The sequence below is a fragment of the Psammomys obesus genome, unplaced genomic scaffold, assembly GCF_907164565.1.
Source record: "Psammomys obesus unplaced genomic scaffold, mPsaObe1.curated_primary_1811, whole genome shotgun sequence".
Taxonomy (NCBI): domain Eukaryota; kingdom Metazoa; phylum Chordata; class Mammalia; order Rodentia; family Muridae; genus Psammomys; species Psammomys obesus.
Window position 1 is genome coordinate 9,656,906 of NW_026585626.1, and position 24,384 is coordinate 9,681,289.

General features: G+C 35.6%; 1 protein-coding gene across 8 annotated transcripts in view; it reads right to left on the reverse strand.

Moving 5' to 3' along the window:
• Positions 1-24,384, reverse strand: part of Tbc1d5 (TBC1 domain family member 5) — a 458,701-nt gene that overhangs the window by 251,950 nt on the left and 182,367 nt on the right. For all 8 annotated transcript variants that reach the window (XM_055614078.1, XM_055614055.1, XM_055614062.1 and 5 more), the window contains 3 exons: positions 2,158-2,266; positions 670-759; positions 504-578 (listed from right to left, as the gene is read on the reverse strand). In XM_055614078.1, the coding sequence (XP_055470053.1) occupies positions 504-578; positions 670-759; positions 2,158-2,266 (274 nt within the window). The remainder of the gene's footprint in view (positions 1-503; positions 579-669; positions 760-2,157; positions 2,267-24,384) is intronic.

The window sequence follows — 24,384 nt, forward strand, 5'->3', positions numbered from 1 at the left end:
GGAAACAATGTCCATCTCTGATCTCTACAGGTGTGCATATGTGCTTGTATCATATTTGCGCGCGCACACACACACAAGTACATATGCATGAGGATTTAGGTAGTTTAAGTGGTTAGAAAAATGAAAATACTGAACATAAAATACACTGTTTGCATAGAAATTTTCATGTAAGATACCCTTTACCTTACACAGATGATGTAAGTAAGCCACTAAAGCATATTTTTCAGAATGCAAAAAAAGGTTGAAATAAGAATATAGAAGATGGACAATGAGATGACTCAGCAGTTAAGAACCACAGCTATTTTTTTCACAGAATTTAGTTTAGTTGCAAGCACCCTTAAAATGGCTATCCATAACTCCAGTTCCAGGCAATCTTTCGTGCTTTTTTTTAGTTTCCACAGGCACCAGGCACAGACACAGTGCACAGACATACATGCAGGCAAACCACATACACATAAAATAATAAGTTAAAAATAAGCAAAAATAGTAAAAAGGAAATTTACTCCTTCATCTTGTGAAAGGGGATTGTTGATCATCAAATCCTGTTGGCCAACAACTTTCCTTGGATTCGTGATATGCTGGTAAAGAAACAGACATATAGAAAGGTCAGAGCCTAGTGAACTTAAAAGTAAGCATATAAAAATAATTACATTAGTTATATTTACTTACTATTTCTTTAATGTTGCTATACCATGCTCTTAGTTCTTTAATTCTACTGATCCATTGACTTTTATCATGAGGAAGAACACAAAGAAAAAGCTATAAGGAGAAAAAAGAGAAAACATTAAAAAAAAAAAACAACCCTACTATGTATGAACAAGGAAAATACGATTGTTTGAAAAGTGAAAGAAACAGCCCATTCATGACATGTCCCATTCAATATAATCATTTCAATTTCCAACACTATGGTCATGGATATACTAATTATATGGTTATGAAATTCAAAACTAAATAATCAAAGGTTAAAATCAAAAAAGGTTAAAAAGTTAAATCACAAAATAGATTTAACCTTTCTTCAAGATTTGTTCTAAAAGAGGAGAAAAACAGAGGTTCAAGTCGAATCTGCCAAGGAATGCTAGGAAGTTATTGCGTGCAACACACAGTGAGCAATCTCTAGTTGTGAGTTTTCTTTTAAGAAAGCACAGGAAAGCTGAGCAATCTGAGGGCTGAGGGCATAGTCAAGTAAGGGAAGCCATTCCTTTTACAGCAGAGAATGTAATTTACAACTGGCAATCAGCATATGAAAATAAGCAGTCTTAAAATGACAAATTTGATTAAATTTAGTTTACTACAATAATGAGTCTAGACTTAAGACTTATTTTTAGCAACTGAAATATACTTAAAGTTAAACAACACCCAATGAGAGTGGGGCACAAATATTTGAATACAAATTTCCTAGCAGCAAGTCTCTTGGCTGCCTCTAAAAAAAAGAAAAATGTATTTTCATTATTAAATCTAAATTATTCAATCTAGAACTGTATAATACATCATGTATCTCTTATATTGTTTTGATTTGCACAGAATCTGTAGCTCAATTTATGTACATAATCTTAAAAATATATAGAAGTCATTTAAAAAATAAGTCCACACCCAAAGTCATTCATTTTAGAGAACAAAAATGGGTTAATTTTTCAAAGCAATTAAAATGATAACTACAGATCATCATTACCAGTTTTGGTAACCAATGACCTTTTCTCTCTGAAGGAGAGTGACCCAATTTCCTTCTACTCTCCTGGTTGCCATTTTATATCTCTAACAAAGAAATGTGAAGTCTTCTCTATGTGCTTTTTAGGAAGACAAGAGCAGGATGACTAAAAACAGCATGTCTTATCAAAAGAATGCCCTGCTTAACCCTCCACCCCTCCCGCCCTACTTCAAGACAATCTGAAAAAGCCTCCTCCAGGTGATGTAACAGTGCTGCCCTGAAAAGAGATGAAGAGAGTTACTTCAAAGGATTCATTTACTAGCTCCACTTGCCCAGGTGGCTCAATCTTATTAGCAAATGTCCTATGAAAGATTAACATGACTGGCTAAAAAATTGGAGAGAAATATCCTGGAAAATTCAGTGATCCCTGTGAGGGTAATAATCTTCCAGGGCATCAGATAATGTGTTGATATATTGCAACCACAAACTGTAAATAAATATTTTCTTCTTACCTTCCAGCAAATGCTTCGGAACCTGCTGCTTCTCAGCTGCCCATTAATCCCCTTCTGTCTTATAGTTGCCAAATAATTGTTGTTTACAAACAGTTCTTCCCATTCTTTCCTGTAGAAAAGGAACCAGATCAGGGGTGTCCTTTTGTTAAAATCCTTCCACTACAAGAGGAGTGCTACAGAAAACTAATTTTAAATAGCCTAAGAAATTTAACTTTTAAAATGTATATATTTAGTGGTGTTCTGTATTTGAACGAATGGCTGTCTTTTTGGACACACTTCTTCTGTAGATTTAATGAATATGTAGATCTCTATAATTATCCTAGCATTGAATTTTGTAATGTCTATGGAGGCTCTTCCATTTCCTCAAAAACACTCGTAGTGTAGTTCAGTGAATAAGAAAAATGGGTCTTAATAAGAATATATGCTTATTTATCTGTTAACAAAAAATACACCTATTTCAAAATTAAATAACAAGAAGTTGCTTTTTGGTTATACTTCTCACATAAAATAACTCTTTGATTGTCACATATAATCGAATAATACCTTTTCAACCATGTATGTTCTTTTCAACTAAAGTGTCCACAACTTCTTTCTACATGATCCATGTGAAAATGTTAATAGGTACATGACAATTTCAAGACAACATTAAAAAAAATGTAGAAGCCTCAGTTAAAGACTGTTAAAGGCAAGCTTGAATACTTCGCAGTACCTATGGCTGAGTAGATAAACAACTGAAACACACCTCCCAGGCATGCAGGCACCAGGGGCCCAACACCTGTCTCTCATTAATATACAAGGAAATCTGCTCTACAGGGAAACAATTGGAAATTAATTGTCTCAAACCATTTACTGAGGTCGACTAAAAGAATTAGATCCACATTCCCATCATTATGTACCGAACTCAACATTAGGAATTATTTGTCAACAGTTGAGGCTATAGAGATCAGCCTCATGAAATTACCCTTAAATTCCATAATACTACGATAAAATTAACATACAATGTAAAATTCATTATCAAAGCCAAAACCCCAAACACAGTCTCTGAAGAAAGACATTCTAAAGAAGAAAGCTACTGAAACCTCAGAAAAAAAAAGGCTGTCACTGGTCAGATTCCATGCATGAGGAGAAAAAACATGCCTTGAGAAACTGTTGTAGGAACTAGAGATATAGTTCACTGCTTTTGTTTGTTTGTTTTTTTAGTGGCATAGGCATTTCAGTCCCCAGTGCAGGGCAAGATTATTTTTAAAAGTATCATGATGGCATTGAGCACACGAACTCACAGCAACTGTGGTTATCTATACAAAATCCTACACAAGATTAAAACACAAGATTAGGCAATTAAAACTTCCAACATGGAGTTGGGAGGGTCTCCTGAGGAGCCCAAATTTGGATGAGGAGCTTTGCAGTCGATGGCTGCCTGGGGGAAAAGTGTGATAACTATTCTTGGTTGTCAACTTGATTATATCTGGAATTAGCTAAAACACAAAAATTGAGGTCATATCTGTGAATAATTTTTGCTTATTTAAATTGGGAAGATACACTTCTATTCCAGATCTCAAAGTGGGGAAGACACATCTCTAATCCAGTTCTTTTGAGGTGGGAAGATCCACCTCTGCCTATATAAAAGACATGGGAGGAAACTTCTCTTTGCCTGTTTGCTCTTTCCTCCCAGCAAATCTATTCCTTTCCTGGTTTTAAAGCCTACTTTGAGATTTTGACATATACTAATATGCCAAACATACTAATACCTTGTATTACTCAAGGATATACAGATATAGATATTAGATATAGATATAGATCTCTCTCTCTCTCTCTGTGTGTGTGTATGTGTGTGTGTGTGTGTGTCTGTTTCCTTGACTAATACAAGGAGTCACTTTTCTTTATTAGTGTGGCCACTGGTAGATTACTCATGACCAAGTGGATAAATCCAGGGCCATACACGTAAGGGACTCCATGGGTTAAGGAACAAAAATGTGTGTTTCAATGAGTTCCACACATATACCCATATTGTGTTTTTAAGAGGTACTCAGTAATACTCAAAGAAGAGATAAAGAAGCACAATGGAGGGATAGATCTTGGCTTTCAGTCTGTGAACAAAAAGAACAGATTTTGAAATCCAAATCAAACTTAATTTATAAAAAAACAAAACGAAACAAAGACAAGCACTTTTATAGCCTGAAGACATCAGTAACTCTGGATAGGAAAAAGAAGTATGAATTAGTGACTTCCAGTCTTCCTATTCACAGGGGTGCAAGAACCTACAGAAGGTTAGATGTTGCTAGTGGCTGGACTGGCATCCTGTCTTTAATTCCAAATTAAACTTAATTAATAAAACAAAACAAAGAAAACCAAAACAAAGACTTTTATGTCCTGAAGACACCAGTAATTCCGGATAGGAAAAAGAAGTATGACTTAGTGACTTCCAGTCTCTGCCAAAGTAAATTCCTATTCATAGGGGTGAAGAACCTACAGAAGGTTAAAAAGTTGCTAGTGGCTGGACTGCCATCCTGTCAAGTTCAGTAGGCTTTTAATGTCAGGTTATGTGATCAGTAAATAATGAAACAATCATGAAAACGATCCTGTACCTTGACAGAGAAAAGAAGTCTGGGGCATGAATTAGAAACATCTCTGAGACTTACAATGTTAAGCTTAGTCGTTTGTCTAGCTCTAATTAAGGTGTAACATTTCAAATTGATGAAAGCTCTCATGAGTGAGGCACACAGAAGCCACAAGATAATCTACTGTCTCTTCTATGGAATAATATGCAACCAATAAGCTGTCATATAAATTAATATGACAATATCTATGAAGTTCTTAGTGTTAACAGAGCTACCAAGACATTTGAAGTTGGGGGAGTGGACAGATGAATTTTTAAACCCATGATGGGAAGGTGAACAAAGCTCTTGGGTAAAAAAATTAAAATAAAAAAGTAGTTTAGTTATAATTAAAAGTCCAAATATGAAATAATTAAAATTATAGCTACTGATACTTTACTTACAAAAACTGATTATCTCAAGTTTAAGAGACTACAAAGGAGTTGAACAAAAATAAAATGAGATGTTTTAAATGAGCTTATATACGAACTAGAACTAACTGATTTTGAACTTAGGGGAAAATATGAAATACCAAGGACTTATTGGTAGAGTTTTTCAGTTTATTTAGTAAAAATAAAGGGAAAGTAGTTAGCAAATTCTCTCATACTATATTTCAGATATATAGATACATGTGCATGGAAGTATACATAGAAGGTAGTAGGAACTTTGCACTGCCAAAAAACAGACAATAAAGCCCCAATGCTAAAATAGTAATTGTAATATTTTAGGCAGAAATTGTTTAGCCCCTATAGGAACTAGTCTCTTTGGTTATGTCTCTTTAATGACTCTTTTCAAATGAGAAAACAAATATTTAGAAAAATTAAACTACTCAGAAGAGAAGAAAAACAGTGTAACCTAGGAAAGTACCTTTCTAGAACAAGTAAGCTAAAAGACAATGCATAATCCAGACACCATAAGGGAAAAGAGTTCTGCCAATTAGCAGGAATGACATAGGATCTTGTTTTCTCCCTAGATGTGAGTTAATACTAGGTGTAAGGGCAGAAAATGAGTTTTTAACCGTGTAAGACGGAGAAAGATGTGTTATGACTACAAACAGTGAAGATAGACTTGGTGCATTTAAATATGTAAGAATATTTTTCTTTATTTTTTTAACCTTTTAAAAGGTTCTATGTATGAGCAAGATATTGACATAATTTCCCCATTCCCTCTCTTCCCTCCAACCCCTCCCAAATATTCCCCAATTCCTCTGAAATTTATTTTCATTAATATTACTGTTTTACATGCACAAAAACTGATACAGAAATAGAACTAACTAAGTCCATTTACTTGGTATTGCTCGAATGCATATTTTTTGAGGCTGACCACTTGGTATTAGATCACCAATTACATGAACTCATCCTTAGAGAAGACATAGCCTGTCTCCCACAGCCGTCAATAATTGTCTGTCCACTTCACCTACAAGTGGACCTTTGTGTGATATCTTCCCTCCAGCATGGTTATAGCAACTAGTGGTGTCACTCTTTCATGTGTTATTCAGGCAACCACATCACAGAAAGTTCAAAGGTGAAGCTTTCCTGTTTATGTATGTGTATAATGTGTGTGTGTGTGTGTGTGTGTGTGTGTATGACACAATCTTTCAGCAGACATCCTGGTCCTCTGGCTTTATAATATTTTGGTTCTCTTTTTTATGATGTTTGTTCCCTAAGCCTTGGGTGTGGAGACCTAGACTTAAGTCTTTCTTAAAAAAAAAAAAATTAAAAATGTTTTTTAATAATTTATTCAATTTACATTCCGATTTAGATCCCTCCCTTGTTTCCTCTTGGCCCCATCCTTCCCTCTTCCCTCTATCCCCCTCCCCTATTCCTCAAAAAGGGGAGTGACCCTAGCCTATCAAGTCTCTTTAGAATTGCCTGCATCCTCTTCCTCTTTGGCCAGGTAAGGACCCCCTATCAGGAGGAAGTAAACAAAGAACAGGAAATAGAGTCCTGTCACAGACAGACTCTGTTTACAGGGAACCCACATAGAGATTGAGCTGCCTATGGGCTACATCTAAGCAGGGTGTCTAGGTTCTCTTCATGCATGGTCCTTGGTTGGTACATCAGTCTCGGCAGGGGCCAGAGACTGGGTCTTTGGGCCCAGATTTGTTGGCGTTGTTGGTCTCCTTGAGCAGACTGTCCCCTCTGAGTCCTTCTATCCCCCCACTCTTCCATAAGACTCTGAGTTTGTCTGTGAGTTTGGGTCCTCCCTTAAAAAAAAATAAAAAATAAGCAAGCATTAGTGCCACCAAATGGCAAGTACTCTACCACTGCAGGCACCAGATCCCTGAAAGCAATCAGCACTTGAACACTGATAATAAATTAGCAGTGCTGCCTTATAATTAATCTGATGAACGTGCTGATAAGAACCTGAAATTACCCATGTGTCCCTGAAAGAGACCACGGTGAGTGGGTAAAAGTGGCCAACTCTGTAGCAATTGTTCCTTCAAAATCTCCAAACCCCGTCAACGAACTAAAACGTCCCCTTAGGAAAACTTAGTTCCATAGTCAGCCTCCTGCAGTGGTTTGTCTTTATTTTTGGTTTTGATATAGAAATTGTTTAGTTTTAATAGAGCTTCTCACTGTGTAGCCCTGGATAGCATGGAACTCCCTATGTAGATCAGGCTGGCTTTAAATTTACAGAGATCCACTTGCCTCTGGCTCATGAGTGCTAGGATTAAAAGTGTGTGTAACAACACCTAACCTAGGAAATTACTCTGACTACTCAATAAATGAGTACAGCGAGTGATTATAAGGAATTCATCTATTTTCAATTATATATTTTAATGGATTTCCTAATATTTATAAATAATGTAAAATCTTTTAAAAGTTTTTATACATTTCAATATATGTATTTTTCAAACGTATTTTGGTCATATTCTCTCTCCTTTCCCAACTCCTCCCCTACACATCCTCTCTGCCATACCATTTAACAAAAATGGGATTTGTTTTTCTAAAAAAAAAAAAAAAAAAAAAAAAAAAAAAATCAATGTCTAAACTAAAACCAAAGCCCCAAAGTGTATGTGTGCACAGATGCACACGCACACACACACACAAACACACATGCCATACAAAGAAAAGAGAACAAAAGAAAACAAATGATTAAAAACATGGAGTCAACTCTGTGTTGACTGCCATGACGCCTGACAGGAGTGTGGTTGGTACACCAAGTGTCACTCCATTAAAGAAAACTAATGTTCCCTTTCAGGCAGGCATTCATTGCAAATAACTTTTTGTTTGAATGTGTACAGGTGATAGTCATGCTGCTGCAGTTTCTAATTGGTGACTTCTAAATCTATTGTTTAATAATTTTGTAACTGAAATGATGCACAATTATGTGCTAAATATCAAGAAGAAAAGTTTAATCAATGATCCAATTATTATAAAATATAGAATATATCTATATTCTATAGCTAGAGTGCCTGAATGATGATTTCTACCTGCTTTTCCGATATCACTTAGAGGTGGACAATGCCTCTATAGGAGTGACATTAAAAAAAAAAAATCAAACAGCATACAATACAATAAAAACGAGGCAGGGAACAATACTCAAACAGCTATGGTAAAGAAAAAGAATATACAGACTACAAAGCGTATAATATTGGAAATCTCTAACATTTTGATATGCAGTTATTTTGGCCTCTAATGACAATGGAGCAACTGCAAATACAAAAGCAAATGCAAAGGGAAAAGGACAATTTTAAATATTTCTATAATTCATATAAAAATATAATAAGTATTTCAACCAGCCAAAAAAAGTACACCATAATTCCCATACTCATGTAATACCATTTAAAGGAATGACTTTGAAGATACTTGTCAAACAGAACAAGAGCCATCTAACTTGGAATCAATAGAAAATATGAGAAGTATAAATTAAGTATGTCATCAGCATAAGACTTTAAGACTGTAAAGTATGGCACCAGATATGGAAAGCTGCAACACTAGGACTGCAGGTGCCAAGCTCAACCAGACAAACACTGATGTTATCTATAATTACCTCATTTTTAGCTTAAATCACAGGTAATGAGGGAACTCCAAGTCTCTAAAAGGCAATTAGTAACTCTACTGGCTTCTGGCTTTCTGTATCTGGAGATTTTAAAAGTTACTCTTATTTCAAGCCTTTCCCGTCTGTAATGAAACATCAGGGCATATCACACATAGATATAAAATGGAATGTACAATTACCCACAAGCTTAAAGTAATTTCTTCAAACATCTAGGTAAGACATGGCTTTACAGGTGAAGTGCCAATGAGACAGAGGTGAAGATTAGTTCATCACGTGAAGGCATGCTAAAATCTATTGAAATGTTCTGAATCAGGTTTGGAATAAATGAATACTAGGAATCTTCAGTCCAATATTATATTCTATAGAATATAAAGAAGTGAATTTAAGTACAGCTAAATACATAGCTACAACACACTTTAAAACATGTATAATATTTTTATGCAAGGTCATATTAAAATTGGTAAGCCCACTTAATCATACTCTTAGAAGAGGAATCAAGAAGTTGCTTAAGAAACTTTCTAATTTCATAAAAATGTTAAATATACATGTTCTAATTTAAGTAATAATAAAAGTCATTACACTACTAATCAAAGGATCAACATTTAAAAATGAGGTCAGAAAAGGTTATGTTAGGTACTCTCTGTGATGCCAACTGGAATAATTGCATTTCATGGTGTACTAGTGTTTCTTAAATATTCACTTGATACAAAAAGGAAAAACTCCTTCTGTGACTTCTATTAAATCTGAACTACCTTCCTACTCGATCTCAGTTATTTAACAGTTTGTGTTAACTGTTTGGTTGATATATAACTTTTAAAATACGATTAAAAGAAGCTAAACATGGAGGTTCTTCTAAAGTTAACGGCAATCTAAGCAATAATAAAATGTTTGAAAATGGGAGGGAGGGAGGGAGGGAGGGAGGAGATAGAGAAGGAGGAAAAGACAGAGATTGAGGGGGTTGGTCTGCTGCTTGTCTACTGCTGCTAGTTACTGGCCCTCAAGATCTGGTTACTGCCTGGGTACCCCATCCTTGTTGTGGAAACCTGATAGGCTGATTAAATGGACTATACCTGGACAGGGCAGAGTGGGGTAGGCGTGGCTAAGGTTGCTGGGCTTTAGAGGACAGGAGAATCACAGAAATTAGACAGATGGGAAGTGAGGAGGAAGGTGGATGCCTTGATGGGTTAGCATGGGGAAGAGGAGGAAGGACCCCAATAATGGTATGAAAAGGCTCAGGTGAAGAATATAAGTAAGTACCTCGAGATTATGGATGGAAGGTAGCTAAGATAGGAATGGTTAAGGTGGACTGCATTGGCTGGGGGCTGGGGCTGGCTGGTGAGATTATTGGGAATAGCCCAGGTAGAACTATCTACCTAGCCCAAGATAATAAAGTAATTTTAAAATCTATCAGGTCATATTATTTGTGATAGTGGGTCAAATAATACCACTGCAATAATTATAGGGCTAATAATAAATATTATATAGTCAAACATCCATTATTATTTACTCCAACACCCTGTCTACTGCACTGCACTAGAAATATTTCTGACTTTATAAGCTTTAGAACTTTGGACTAATGGGGCAGGATTTGGTGGCTGAGCATCCAAACTCACAACTTTTGGACATAGTTGGTACACAAACAGGGCTAAAATTTTAGACCATATACTGAGGATTTTTCAGAAAAATTTGCAAATAATACACTTACAAAGAAAAACTACAATTTGTTCTTTTGTTTGTTTTTCAGACAAGGTCTCACTTTATATAACTCTAGCTGTCCTGGAACTCATTCTATAGACAAGCTTAGCAACTAAACTCACACAGATCCTCCTGTCTCTGACTTCAGATTACAAATTTTAAAAGACACACATAAACACGGTGACATTCAAGGTCTGGCATTGTAAAATATAAATCATAGCAATAATTTCTTTTTTTAACAGAAAAATATTGGGATTACCAAAACATTCCCAAGATTCAAAAGTAACTTTTGCCTGGATGTTGTATGTACTTGGAAAATACAAAGTTTTATTCCCTGCATTAAGTAACAGTTTGTTTACATAGTTATCTACCCATTTTCTAAATGAATTTTTCTTAGCATAAAAGTAAGTGGGTTTAACTGTGACTTTCATACATATGTGTTGTTATGCTTTGTTCTTGTTCACTCCCTTTCTCCATTAAATTTTTAGTGGATTTCCCTATGTCTATTTTTAAAGATTTATTTATCTTTATTTAATATGTATGAGTGTTTGTCTACATGTACATTTGTGAACCATGTGGTGAATAAACAGTGGTTGGAGGCCAGAAGACTCTAGATCCCTTAGAACTGGACTGACAGGTAGTTGTACTGGGAAGCAAACCAGGCCCTCTGCAAGAGCAGCAAGTACTGTTAAGCACTGAAGCATTTCTTCAGACCTTCTCATAACCAGTTTTGTCAGTCAACAACTACCAGCTTCCCTAAGGGTATATATTAATAGTCCTTTATCCGCTTACTTTCAGTTTCATTGTTCATAGTTTCAGGTATCTAAAGCCTACTGGCATTCTGAAAGTGTTAAATGGAAAACTTCCCAAATAAACAACTCATAAATGTTACAGCACATAATAATTATTATTGCAATTTCACGGTATTTTGTCCAACCAATCCAAATGCCAATCATTGTCCATTCTGTGCATCTACACCAAATATGCTACATACCCACTAGTCACTTAGTAGCTGCCTATATGATCAGTTCAGCTGTTTTGATAGCCTGGTGCTTTTTATTCAAGGTCCCTCTCTTTTTATGTATAATGACTACACAGTTCAAGAGTACTTAAATTAGACATTTAGTTATTCCAACAAGGAAAGTTAGAAAGCAAACGTTTGGGCTTAGTATATAAAGAAAATCAACAAATGTTTTCATTCATCTGTGGTAGTAATTGATCTTTTATATTATGATTAGAATTGTCATCTGTGGGTGTTCGATCAGAAAATATGGAATTCCTTCTTTAAGTCCTATCAGTATATAGATGGCAAAAGGAGGGACAGATCACTGTGCTGTTTATTTAACCCGACTCTAAATCTCCTCTAAACTTCTTGCATGAAAAAAAAAAAAATTATCCTGTTCAGCCTATTCAGAGTGAAAAGACTAAGAGTAAAGTGAGGGTCAGGGGTTGCAGACTGCTGACAGAAAAAGGTTCCAAGTAACAAAAAGTCTGTCTCTAGTTCTAACGTAGTAGATCTCTGCTATTCAACAGACTTCTGATTTTTAAAGAATTATAATTCCACCTTGAACTTGAATTTTATGTATTATCTTATCACATTATCCCTCAAGTTAGACACTTCAAATTACTGATCAACTAGCTAACTGGTTTTCGGCCTCCCATACCTAAACATTATAGCATGCACTGTTCACTCTATGAACAGTGAACTGCAAGGCTAACAGCAGGTTTTTTCAGCTGAGATCATAGAGCGAAGGGACTCTCAAATATAGAGTAGCTTACCCTCTGGTTTCAAACTAATGCTAGTATTTTCAAAAATAAAAATTTACATACGCTTATATGAAGGGATTTATACCTGACTGCATAAACAAACAAACCTAAAGCCTACCTCTTGATCATAAAAAAGGCCTGAAGGAATTTCTGAAAAAAGGAACGTAAAAAACTGTCACATACAAACTCAAATTAATGTGAGCTGTTAACATAACGCTACAAATAAGTCAATAAAATTTTGAAAGTAGAACATATTTTCAAAGCTGCAAAGGATCAATAATTAGTTCAGAGAGAGGATATATTGTCCATGGACACAGATACATATCAGTGCAATTACCATAAAATAAAAACATCCTAATAAGCAGAGAAAGCAGAACCTCTACTGAGGCCTACGTGGTGGACACAGTGATTTCCATGCTGGGCATGGGTATAAAAGAAAAACTGTTTCAAAATACACAACGAAACAATACAAACACCAACCATACCACCACAATAATAAAATTCCCATTACTTATGAAGGCATATCAATTATTCAATTGTGAATTTCTCTCCTTGTTTAAAGGCGGCATCAAGTATGGAGAGAAGGACAAAACACCTGACTCTAGTTTCCATAACTGAAAGTCACACATTTTATGGTCTGAAATTACCCCTTAACTCTGAAGCTTGTGGTGGATCTTGAATAAGTAGGGAATCATGAAAATAAAATTATCAAATTGATGTTAAACATAGATTACAGAAAAATTCTTCCCATATAAACTCTGGGTAACTGTGTATAACTACAATTCTTAAAATACTAAGTTATTTTTACTTTAGAAACATTAATTTTTTTTAATGAAATACTAACTTCACCAAAAGAAAGATAATTGAATCATAAAGTAAAGTGAAAAAAAGGAAGGAAAGCTGAAGTACTAAAATGTTACTTATGAATACATCCACACACTTATGGACACCTGATTTTTGACAAAGATGCCAAAACCATACAATGGTGAAAAGATACCATCTTCAACAAATGGTGTTAGTCTAACTGGATGTATACATGTAGAAAAATGCAAATAGATCCATACTTACCACCCTGCACAAAACTAAAGACCAAGTAGATCAAAGACCTCAATATAAAACCAGACACATTAAATCAGTTAGAAGAAAAAGTGGGGAAGAGCCTTGTACTCACTGGCACAGGAGACAACTTCCTGAACAGAACACCAACAGCACAGGCTCTAAGAGCAACAATCAATAAATGGAACCTCATGGAACTGAAATGCTTCTGTAAAGCAAAGGGCACTGTCATCAAAACAAAACGACTGCCTACATATTGGGAATGAATCTTCACCAACCCTACATCTGACAGAGGGCTAATATCCAGTATATATAAAGAACTCAAGAAGTTAAACAGCAACAAATCAAGTAATCCAATTAAAAAATGGGTTACAGAGCTGAACAGAGAATTCTCAATAGAGGAATACTGAATTGCAGAGTAACACTTAAAGAAATGTTCAATATCCTTAGTCATCAGGGAAATGCAAATCGAAATGAACTTGAGATTTCATCTTACAACCATTTGAATGGCTAAGATGAGTAACTCAAGTGACAACACATGCTGGAGAGGATGTGGAGAAGGGGACACTGCTGATGGGAAAGTAAACTTGCATAACTGCTCTGGAAATCAATCTGGCTCTTTCTCAGACAATTAGGAATAGTGCTTCCTCTAGATCCAGCTATACAACTGCTAGGCATATATCCAAAATATGCTCAAGTATACAACAAATAAATCTGCTTAACCATGTTTGTAGCAGCTTTATTTGTAATATACAGAAGTTGGAAATAGCCCAGATGCCCCTCAGTTGAGGAATAGATACAGAAATTGTGGTACATCTACACAATCGAATATTACTCAGTGATAAAAAAAAAAAAAAAAACCCACAAAGAAATTATGAAATTTTCAGGTAAATGGTGGGAACTGGAAAAGATCATCCTGAATGAAGTATCCCAGAAGCAGAAAGACACACAGGGTATATACTCACTCATAAGTGGATACTAGACATACAGTATAAGACAAACATACTAAAATATGTACACCTAAGGAAGCTAATCAGGAAGGAGGACTATGGCTAAGATGCTCAATCCCAATTCAGAAAGGCAAAGAGGATGGACATCGGAGGAGGGAGAAAACAGGGAACAGGACAGGAGCCTACCACAGAGGGCCTCTGAAAGGCTCTACCCTGAAGGATATCGAGGCAGATGTTGAGACTCATAGCCAAACTTTGAGCATAGTACAGGGAATCTTATGAAAGAAGTGAGAGATAGTAAGACCTGGAGAGGACAGGAGCTCCACAAGGACAGTGACAGATCCTGAAATTCTGGACACAGGGGTCTTTTCTGAAACTGATACTCCAGCCAAGGACCACTCATGGTGATGGCCTGGAACCCCTGCATAGAGGTAGACTATGGCAGTTCATTATCCAAGTGGCCTCCATAGGAATGGAGACAGGGACTGTATCCTGACATGAACTGATTGGCCTGTTCTTTGATCACCTCCCCCTGAGGGGGGAGCAGCCTTACCAGGCCACAGAAGATGACAATGCAGCCACTTTTGATGAGACCTGATAGACTAGGATCAGAGGGAAGAGGAGGAGCTCCCTTTTCAGTGGACTGGGAGAGGGAGAGGGGAGGGAATGAGGGAGGGTGGGATTGGCAGGAGAGGTGGGAGGGAGGTACAGGGGAGATACAAAGTGAAAAAACTATAATTAATAAAAATGAAAAATATTATGCTCATAGCTTGGCAGGATTAACATAGTAAGAATGGTCATTTTACCAAAAGCGATCTACAGATTCAATGCAATTCCCATCAAATTACCAACACAATTCTTTACAGACCTGGAAAGAAAAATTCTCAACATCGTATGGAATAACAAGAAACCCAAAATTGCTAAAACAATCCTCTACAATAAAAGATCTTCTAGAGGTATCTCCATCCCTGATCTTAAGCTGTACTATAGAGCAACAGTTATAAAAACTGCATGGTACTGGCATAGAAACAGAATGGTAGATGAATGGAACCGAACAGAGGAACCAGAAATAAACCCACACACTTCTGGACACCTGATCTTTGACAAAGATGCCAAAACCATACAATGGAGAAAAGATACCATCTTCAACAAATGGTGCTGGTCTAACTGGATGTCTACATGTAGAAAAATGAAAATAGATCCATACTTATCACCCTGCACAAAACTAAAGTCCAAGTGGATCAAAGACCTCAACATAAAACCAGACACATTAAATCGGTTAGAAAAAAAGTGGGGAATACCCTTGAACTCATTGGGACAGGAGACAACTTCCTGAACAGAACACCAACAGCACAGGCTTTAAGAGCAACAATCAATAAATGGGACCTCATGAAGCTGAAAAGCTTCTGTAAGTCAAAGGACACTGTCATCAAAACAAAACAATTGCCTACAGATTGGGAAGGAATCTTCACCAACCCTCTATCTGACAGAGGACTGATATCCAGTATATACAAAGAACTAAAGAAGCTGAAAAACAGCAAACCAAGTAATTCAATTAAAAAATGGGGAACAGAGCTAAACAGAGAATTCTCTGTAGAGGAACATCGAATGGCAGAGAAACACTTAAAGAAATGCTCAACCTCATTAGCCATTAGGGAAATACAAATCAAAACAACCCTGAGATTTCACCTTACACCCATCAGAATGGCCAAGATGAAAATCTCAAGTGACAACACATGCTGGAGAGGTTGTGGAGAAAGGGGAACGCTTCTCCACTGCTGGTGGGAATGTAAACTTGTACAACCACTCTGGAAATGAATCTGGCGCTTTCTCAGACAACTAGGAATAGCGCTTCCTCAAGATCCAGCCATACCACTCTTAGGCATATATCCAAAAGAGGCTCCAATACACAATAAGGACATTTGCTCAACCATGTTTGTAGCAGCTTTATTTGTAATATACAGAAGTTGGAAACAGCCCAGATGCCCCTCAACTGAAGAACAGATGCAGAAATTGTGGTACATCTACACAATGGAATATTACTCAGCAATGAAAAATAAGGAAATTATGAAATTTGCAGGTAAATGGTGGGACCTAGAAAGGATCATCCTGAGTGAGCTATCCCAGAAGCAGAAAGACACACACCGTATATTCATATAGACATATAACATAGAATAAACCTACTAAAAACTGTACATCTAAAGAAACTAATGAAGAGAGAGGACCCTGCCTAAAATGCTCAATCCCCATCCTGAAAGGCAAAGAGGTTGGACATCAGAAGAAGAAGAAAACAGGAAACAACCTAGGAACCTGCCACAGAGGGCCTCTGAAAGGCTCTGCCCTGCAGACTATCAAAGCAGATGCTGAGACTTATGGCCAACTGTTGGGCAGAGTGCATGGAAGCTTATGTAAAAAGTGGGAAATAGTAAAAGCTGGAGAGGACGGGAACCTCACAAGGAGAGCAACAGAACCAGAAAATTTGAACACAGGGAACTTCCCAGAGACTCATACTCCAACCAAGGACTATTCATGGAGATAACCTAGAACCCCTGCACAGATGTAGCACATGACAGTTCAGTGTCCAAGTGGGTTACACAGTAATGGGAAAGAGGGACTGCCTCTGACATAATCTGATTGGCCTGCTCTTTGATCACCTCGCCCTGAGAGGGGAGCAGCCTTAACAGGCCACAGAAGATGACAATGCAGCCACTCCTGATGTGATCTGATAGACTAAGATCAGAAGGAAGGAGAAGAGGACCTCCCCTATCAGTGGACTTGGGGAAGGGCATGAGTGAAGAAGGGGGAGGGAAGGTGGGATTGGGAGGGAAGGAGGGAGGGGCTTATGGGGGGATACAAAGTAAATAAAGTATAATTAATAATAAAATAAATAAATAAAATCAAAATAAAAAATTATAAAAGAGAAAAAAAATGTTACTATGGTTGTTAGGTGAGCAGGTTCCACACATTTTATTCATAAATATGCTCCTTATATGATACAGTATTTGCTTAAAATTCAACTGTAAAGATGAAATAATTAGAAACCAGAGCTTATGTTCCTTACACTCAGAAAAATCAAATAATAGTAGAGAGTAAGTGGTAATATTTGGTCTGTGAGTCATCTCAAAATTGATTTCCTGAGTCACTTGGAAATTCTAAACAATTTAGAAATTGTAATTGTAAATCCACAATAAAATACAGACACCACCACACAACCAGCAAAGCCAGGCTCTAGGAATCTGGGCTCTTCACCCTCTTTTACTTAGTACAATGTAAGTAAGGGCAACACCAAGGGCTGAGGAATGTAAGGTGACTGGCTGATAAGGGAAGCAGATGGAAAATTGAGACTATTCTCTCTAACATTTGGTACGCCAACAAGAAAATTGATATTAATGAGCTAACATATACTCTTAAAAATAACCAGGTAAGCAAAATAATCAGAAGACAAGTTTTTGAATATCCAGTATCTAAAAGCTTTTGCTCCTTCTACCTTTTCTTTGGGAGGAGACCAGGGAGGGAATTGGGGAGGGGGAGGGAATGAGGGAGCAGGATACAGCTGGGGCACAGAGTTAACAAATTGTAATTAAAAATAAAAATTAAAAAAAAAAAACATTAAAAAAAAACAACGTTTTACTATTATTTCACTGAGATGTAAGGACCTCTAACACATAACTGCAAAAGGTACTACATAAAATTCAATTATCCAGTTTACTGATTATAAGTAATATGCATAAACATCTTTGTGATAAATTTTTGCTTAATTTTTAAAACTTATGACTGAAGAAAGTTCACAAAGATTTAACTTTAAATGAAAAATAGCAAATCTGCAATTACTTTTGCTTAGGTGAGTTACAGAGCACATAATTTTGTGAAAAATAAGCAACTTAGGAAGTATTGATAATGAAGACAAATGCCATCTTTTTTTGTTTCCCAAAAGGGATAAAGTAAGATACATTAAGGTATAAAGCTCCCTTTAATGTTAAAAGTTCATTAGGAATATACAATGCAGTATTTTTGAAGACAAATTAAAAACACTAATAATAAATATAACTTATTATTAAAAATAATTGACAATATTACTAATTATTTTAAATCCATAATGTAGGGAGGCATGGTTGAATGCATCTATAAACCATTAACAATCAGGAGGGAACTCCAAGAGGGTGCAGTGTCTGAACTATTATATAGCAAGACCTTGTCTGAAGAGGAAGAGAGTGAGGAGGAGGTGAGTGTGGGAGGTTCAAGAAGTTTTCATCAAGCTTAAGTAACAAGTTACTCCACTAACCCACAGGCAGAATCTATTAACCCTTTTAAGGGCACACAAAACTATTGTAGATTCCTTTTCATCCAAGTAACTTTCATTTATTTAAATTTCTATCAGGATTCATTACAGTCTTCTGTTTAGTGGATATGACTTGTAACTGAACATCAATTCGTTTTCTATATTTTCTATGTCTACTGAAGTCTGTAACACTGCACTTACAATTATTAGTGAGAAATTATTCAGTTGTCTAAGCCCAGAGAAAATATCAGTAATACGCTTTGTTGGATACTACAGCATCCAACAAAAAGTAAACTCACGAATGGGGCCAGGTAGAATTATATAGGAAAAATATAAATTTGATGATTTACCACTGTATGAGTGGAATGTGGAAAATAAGAATCAATTATAATAGACATGATCATTTTTAAAAAATCATAATGACTTACATGCTATCCTATGCCATTTATAAGATACAAGAAGATGAATGAAAATGAAGCAGTATTTTCAGTTTCCAAGAACATAGTAAGTAACTGATCTCAGTTTTCTCTAAAGAAACTGGCAAGTAAACCAAATTTACCACAGATTTCTGGCTATATAAACCCAAGCTAGGCCTTAATGAAAATGGAGTTCTTATGCATATATTCTGAACTTCTGTAGAAAACCATAATTTTGTTTTTTAAAACAGATATAGTAATATAGTTAAAAAATGTTCACCTTCTATTTATTTCATAGGTCACTGTAATATCATTTAATAAGATAATTAAAATCATGTAAGAAGCTGGTACTACAGCTAAACAAATTAACGAAATAGTCTATACTTAAATGTGCTGGCAATGGGCTTTCTTCTTCTGGCAGAGAGAAGGTCAGCTGCCCTTGGAAAGAGAGGCTTAGCAGAGACAGAACATCTCCTCTACAATGTGGCTCCTGTCTAGCCTGGAAGACATGTTCTCCAAACTTGAAGAACCTATCTTCTATATCCTGCAAGGCTCTGTTTTTACGGTTACATAAGAAATAAAAAAGATCAGTATCTGACAAAAGACATTAATATCAGTCTTTAAAAACTATAAAATATGGTCTATAAAATCAATAATGTCTGTTCAATATATAGACATTTTCTATTTTTAAAGGATTAGGAAATATATAATCAAAATTTAATGAAAATTTCTAAAACAAGGCATTTCATGATAAATTTTTAGAGCTAATTATAACTATATTCTATTTGAATATATGAAGGAAAAGTACATGAAGACACAAATGCCAAATAAAACTTGGCTGTTTTTAAAACATCTATAAAAGCATTAGGCAGACATACCCTCTACTTAGGGTCTACTGATTTTCAAATTTCAAAACTTAGTTTAAGTTTCAGATATTAACCTGTGATTAATAGCGCAACAACTTCCCCTTACCTTTATAATTGTAGAATTTGTTACACAAAGGTATTGGAAAACACTCTGTCTCTAGGACTGAGCTTCAAGTTTTCTTTTAAATTGGGAATGGTGGTACAAACCTTTATGTTAGTACCCAGGAGGCAGAGGCAGGAAGTTCCCTGGGATTCAATGTCAGCCTGGTTTACACAGAGTTCAAAGAAACCCAGGAAAACATAGAGAGACTCAGCTTCAAATAAGACCACAAAAAAAAAAAAGAAGTTATTTTCCCATTGTCTAAGCAAGATCAAAAGCTTGAAGATGATGACAATGCTGAAAATGCTAGTCATTGGAACACAAGAACAATACTCAGCATTTACTCCTTGGCACTCCTCATATCAACTACATTACCCTCATTTGAAAGTGTGCTAGAGGGTAAGACTTTTCCAAAGTCATCATGCATATGCAATCATTATTTCACCCAAAATACAATATTTAGATATTTGTTAAAGTAAACCAAAAAACTTCACAAACTGTGAACCCTCGAAACTTGGCAATTTAATCCTACAATAATGCAATAACAAAAAGGTTAAGCTATGGAAGTCTGAGGAAGGAGCATCACAAGTTCAAGGTCAGCTTGAGTAACATAATGAGAACTTGTCTCAAAATAAAAAGTAAAAAGTGTGCTGAAAATAGAGCTTAGTTTAGAGTGTCTGTCTAGGCTGTGCAAGCCTTGAGTACAAAAACAATCACTAAAAAAATTAAGGTACCCAATATTAGACTGAACAATAAAAGGGAACACTTGTTCACTGATAAAAATTAAAGGAAAGTTATTATCAGCTGACATGGGTGATAATAAAAAATAAATCCATGGCTTTGTAATACAATCTTCTAGAAGCTTTCATTTTATATTTTTTCTCAGTCCTTTCAAAACTTGTGATAAGAGGCACGTTAGAAATTACATAGCCATTTTACACCTGAATTATCCTAGATACCAACATGAGAATGCTTGCAGTAGGCCTAAGGTATCGATTGTCTTAACGGTAACAATCAAGATTTCTAGTCAAGTGTGGCATGCCTTTAATACTAGCACAGGTAGAAGGAGGCAGGTCTCTGTGTCAAAGCCAGCCTAGTCTACATAGTGAGTTCAAGGCCAGTCAGGTCTATGTAGAAAGAGCCTATCTCAAAACAAAGAAACAAACAAGCAAACAAAAGATATAACAAGAACAAAAAAAGATTCCTGAGGCAGTTTAGAGAAGGTAAAATTGTTATTGTTTTGAAAACCTAAAGATATACATTTTTTTTATTTTTAGATATTTAAAGTATATCATAGTAAAAACAAAAAACTTCATATTCTTTCTACTTCAAACAACAGAGAAGACAATCAAATAGTTTTCCAGATAGTTTCTCATTCTTTATTATTTTTTATTATTAATTTTATTTATTTATTTATTTATTTATTTATTTATTTATTTATTTATTTATTTATTTATTTTCCTGAATAGTCCTCCCAAAACAAAATTTTAATTTTAAAAATAGATTTAGGCAGTATTATCCTGTACTTACACTATAAAAACATTAAACTCTTTTTTTTAAATCTTCTATTATTTTTTTTTATTAATTACACTTTATTCATTTTGTATCCCCCCATAAGCCCCTCCCTCCTCCCCTGCCGATCCCACCCTCCCTCCCCTTTCTGCATGCATGTGTGGAGATGACCTGGAACCCCTGCACAGGTGTAGCCCATGGCAGTTCAGTGTCCAAGTGGGTTACATAGTAATGGGAAGAGGGACTGCCTCTGACATAATCTGATTGGCCTGCTCGTTGATCACTTCCCCCTGAGGGGGGAGCAGCCTTACCAGGCCACAGTAGAGGACAATGCAGCCACTTTTGATGAGAACTGATAGACTAAGATCAGAAAGAAGAGGAGAAGATATACATTTTTCTGATAAACTTTCAAGTAAGTTAAAAAGAGCTATAATGGTAACAAAAAATTCACATTTCAAAAGTAAATTTTACTGAAGATTCTGCTATTACTGTAGCAGAGATTCTGAAAGAATTTCAGGTTTTAGTTAGCTAAAATCAATATGGAAATAAACCCTAGAGCTGTGTTTCAATGAATTCTACATTTAACCTAAATGTCAAATTCAAAAATAAGCTAATTACATGTAAGAGTTATTGCCTACAGGGTAAAAAAGAAATCCTAATTTCACACCTTAAATACTATAATACCATTTAATAGCAGCATTTGCCTGCCAAGTATCAAAAACCTACTTTCATATACTATATTACTTGATCCTTTACCTTGTAGTTTTAAATTAAAATAAATTAATGTCTTCATATTATAACAATGACAGGCACTAATTAAAAGTATTTAGTTAATAAAAGTATACACTTTTGCAATAATAGCTCATTTTCAAAATAAAATTATCATTCAGTGAGATATTTTAAACTCTGAACGAGTCAAGGACAGAATTAACTATAAAGCAATACTACACATGGTACATACTCACTTATAAGTGGATACTAGGCCTACAAGATAGGATAAACATACTAAAATCTGTACACCTAAAGAAGATAAACAAGAGAGAGGACCAGGGGTAAGATGATCAATCCTCACTTAGAAAGACAAAGGGGATGGACATTGGAAGTAGGAGAAAACAAGGAACAGGACAGGAGCCTACCATAGAGGGCCTCTGAAAGACTCTACCTGGCAGTGTATCAAAGCAGATGCTGAGACTCATAACCAAACCGTCAGCAGAGTGCAGGGAATCATATGAAAGAAGGGGGAGTTGGTATGACCCGGAGAGGACAGGAGCCCCACAAGGACCAAATATATCAGGGCACAGGGATCTTTTATGAGACTGTTTCTCCTACCAAGGACCATGTATGGAAATAACCTAGAACCCCTGCTCGGATGTAGCCCGTGGTAGTCAGAATCCAAGTGGGTACCCTAGTAAGGGGAACAGGGACTATTTCTGACATGAACTCAATGGCTGGCTCTTTGACCACCCCTTCCCTCCTCCTGAGGGAGGAGCGGCCTTGCTAGGCCACAGAGGAGGACATGGCAGCCAGTCCTGTAGATACCTGATAAGCTAGGGTCAGATGGAAGGGGAGGAGGTTCTCCCTTATCAGTGGACTTGGAAAGGGGCAGGGAGAAGAGGGAGGGAGGAAGGTGGGATTAGGAGGAAATGAGGGATGAAGCTACGGCTGGGATACAAAGTGAATAACCTGTGATTAATATAAAAAAATAAAAATTATTAAAAATACTATTCTCAAATTAAAACATCCTTTTTACCATACTGAGATAAAATGTGAATGTAATTATAACACTTAAAAATAAAATATACATGAATAAGAAAATGACTAGCCTTTTCAATATATTTTTCCACTTCTTTTTATTTAAGTTTTACTTAAAAATTTATATCATAACCATTGACTTCACATATATGAACACTCCTCAGTTATATGCCAAATTGTGGGTAATTAATTTTCTTTTATAATCATCTTTGGTGGTTATTTTGATCAGTTGTGACATTTGTCCAAGTAGTGATTTTATTTGTTACTTAGTTCCAGGTTTACGTTATACTTTAAGACTAAAGGTAGGATTTGGAAAACTGCAGCATTTAAAGGTTGTATGAGTACAATAAAAATACAATGACAATATATAAGCTTTACAGCTGAAATAATGTCTCTCTACAATATCATGGAAACAAAAGCCTTTTGCACTATTTGTATCATTGGTATAATTATACAACTGACAACTGACTGATAACTTACGCAAACCCAAACTACTATAAAATGAGAATGTCAAATATTTAAATTACCATACCACTTCAGGAATTCATAAACAGATTGCAATAATAGTAGTATTCCTGACATTCCTACAAGTGCCTCCTGTAGGCAGGCCCTTAGCTAAGTGTGCCTGTAACCTGAAGAAATAAATGATGTATTTCTAATGAAGGAAATGGAGTACAAACACAAATAAAGACATTAAAGGGTCACAGAGTAAATTCGGTATCTTTCTATGAAAGTTCAGTGTGGAAGTGTGTTGCATGTGCTTCTGTGCATGTTCCAAAGTATTGGTACACACTATTAGAAGGTCTGAAATAATCATCAGATAATTATTTATATCAATTGAAGCTTGTCTTCATTTAACTGAATGGCACTTATAATGCTTAAATATACTAGTACTAAATTTGCATAGGTTTTCCTACAGTGAATAAACAGAATTTAGACATTCTGGTTCATTATACAAATTTTCAAATATTACTATTCAGTCTTTCTTTTTCTTTGGCTTTCGTGCAACATAGCACAAATTTAATAAATATTTACTTAGTCAAAATCTAAGTCACAAAAAAACCATTAACAAGAAAAAAAAAGAAAGTATGTATTTAAGAATTCAGATTGTTATATTTGTGTTATCAATATTACAGACTGTACTACAATGTCCTTTATATATATATATATGACATTTTAAGGTATGGTTGTAAGTTCTTGCTATTCTAAGACCATAATCTATAACCATATGTGTC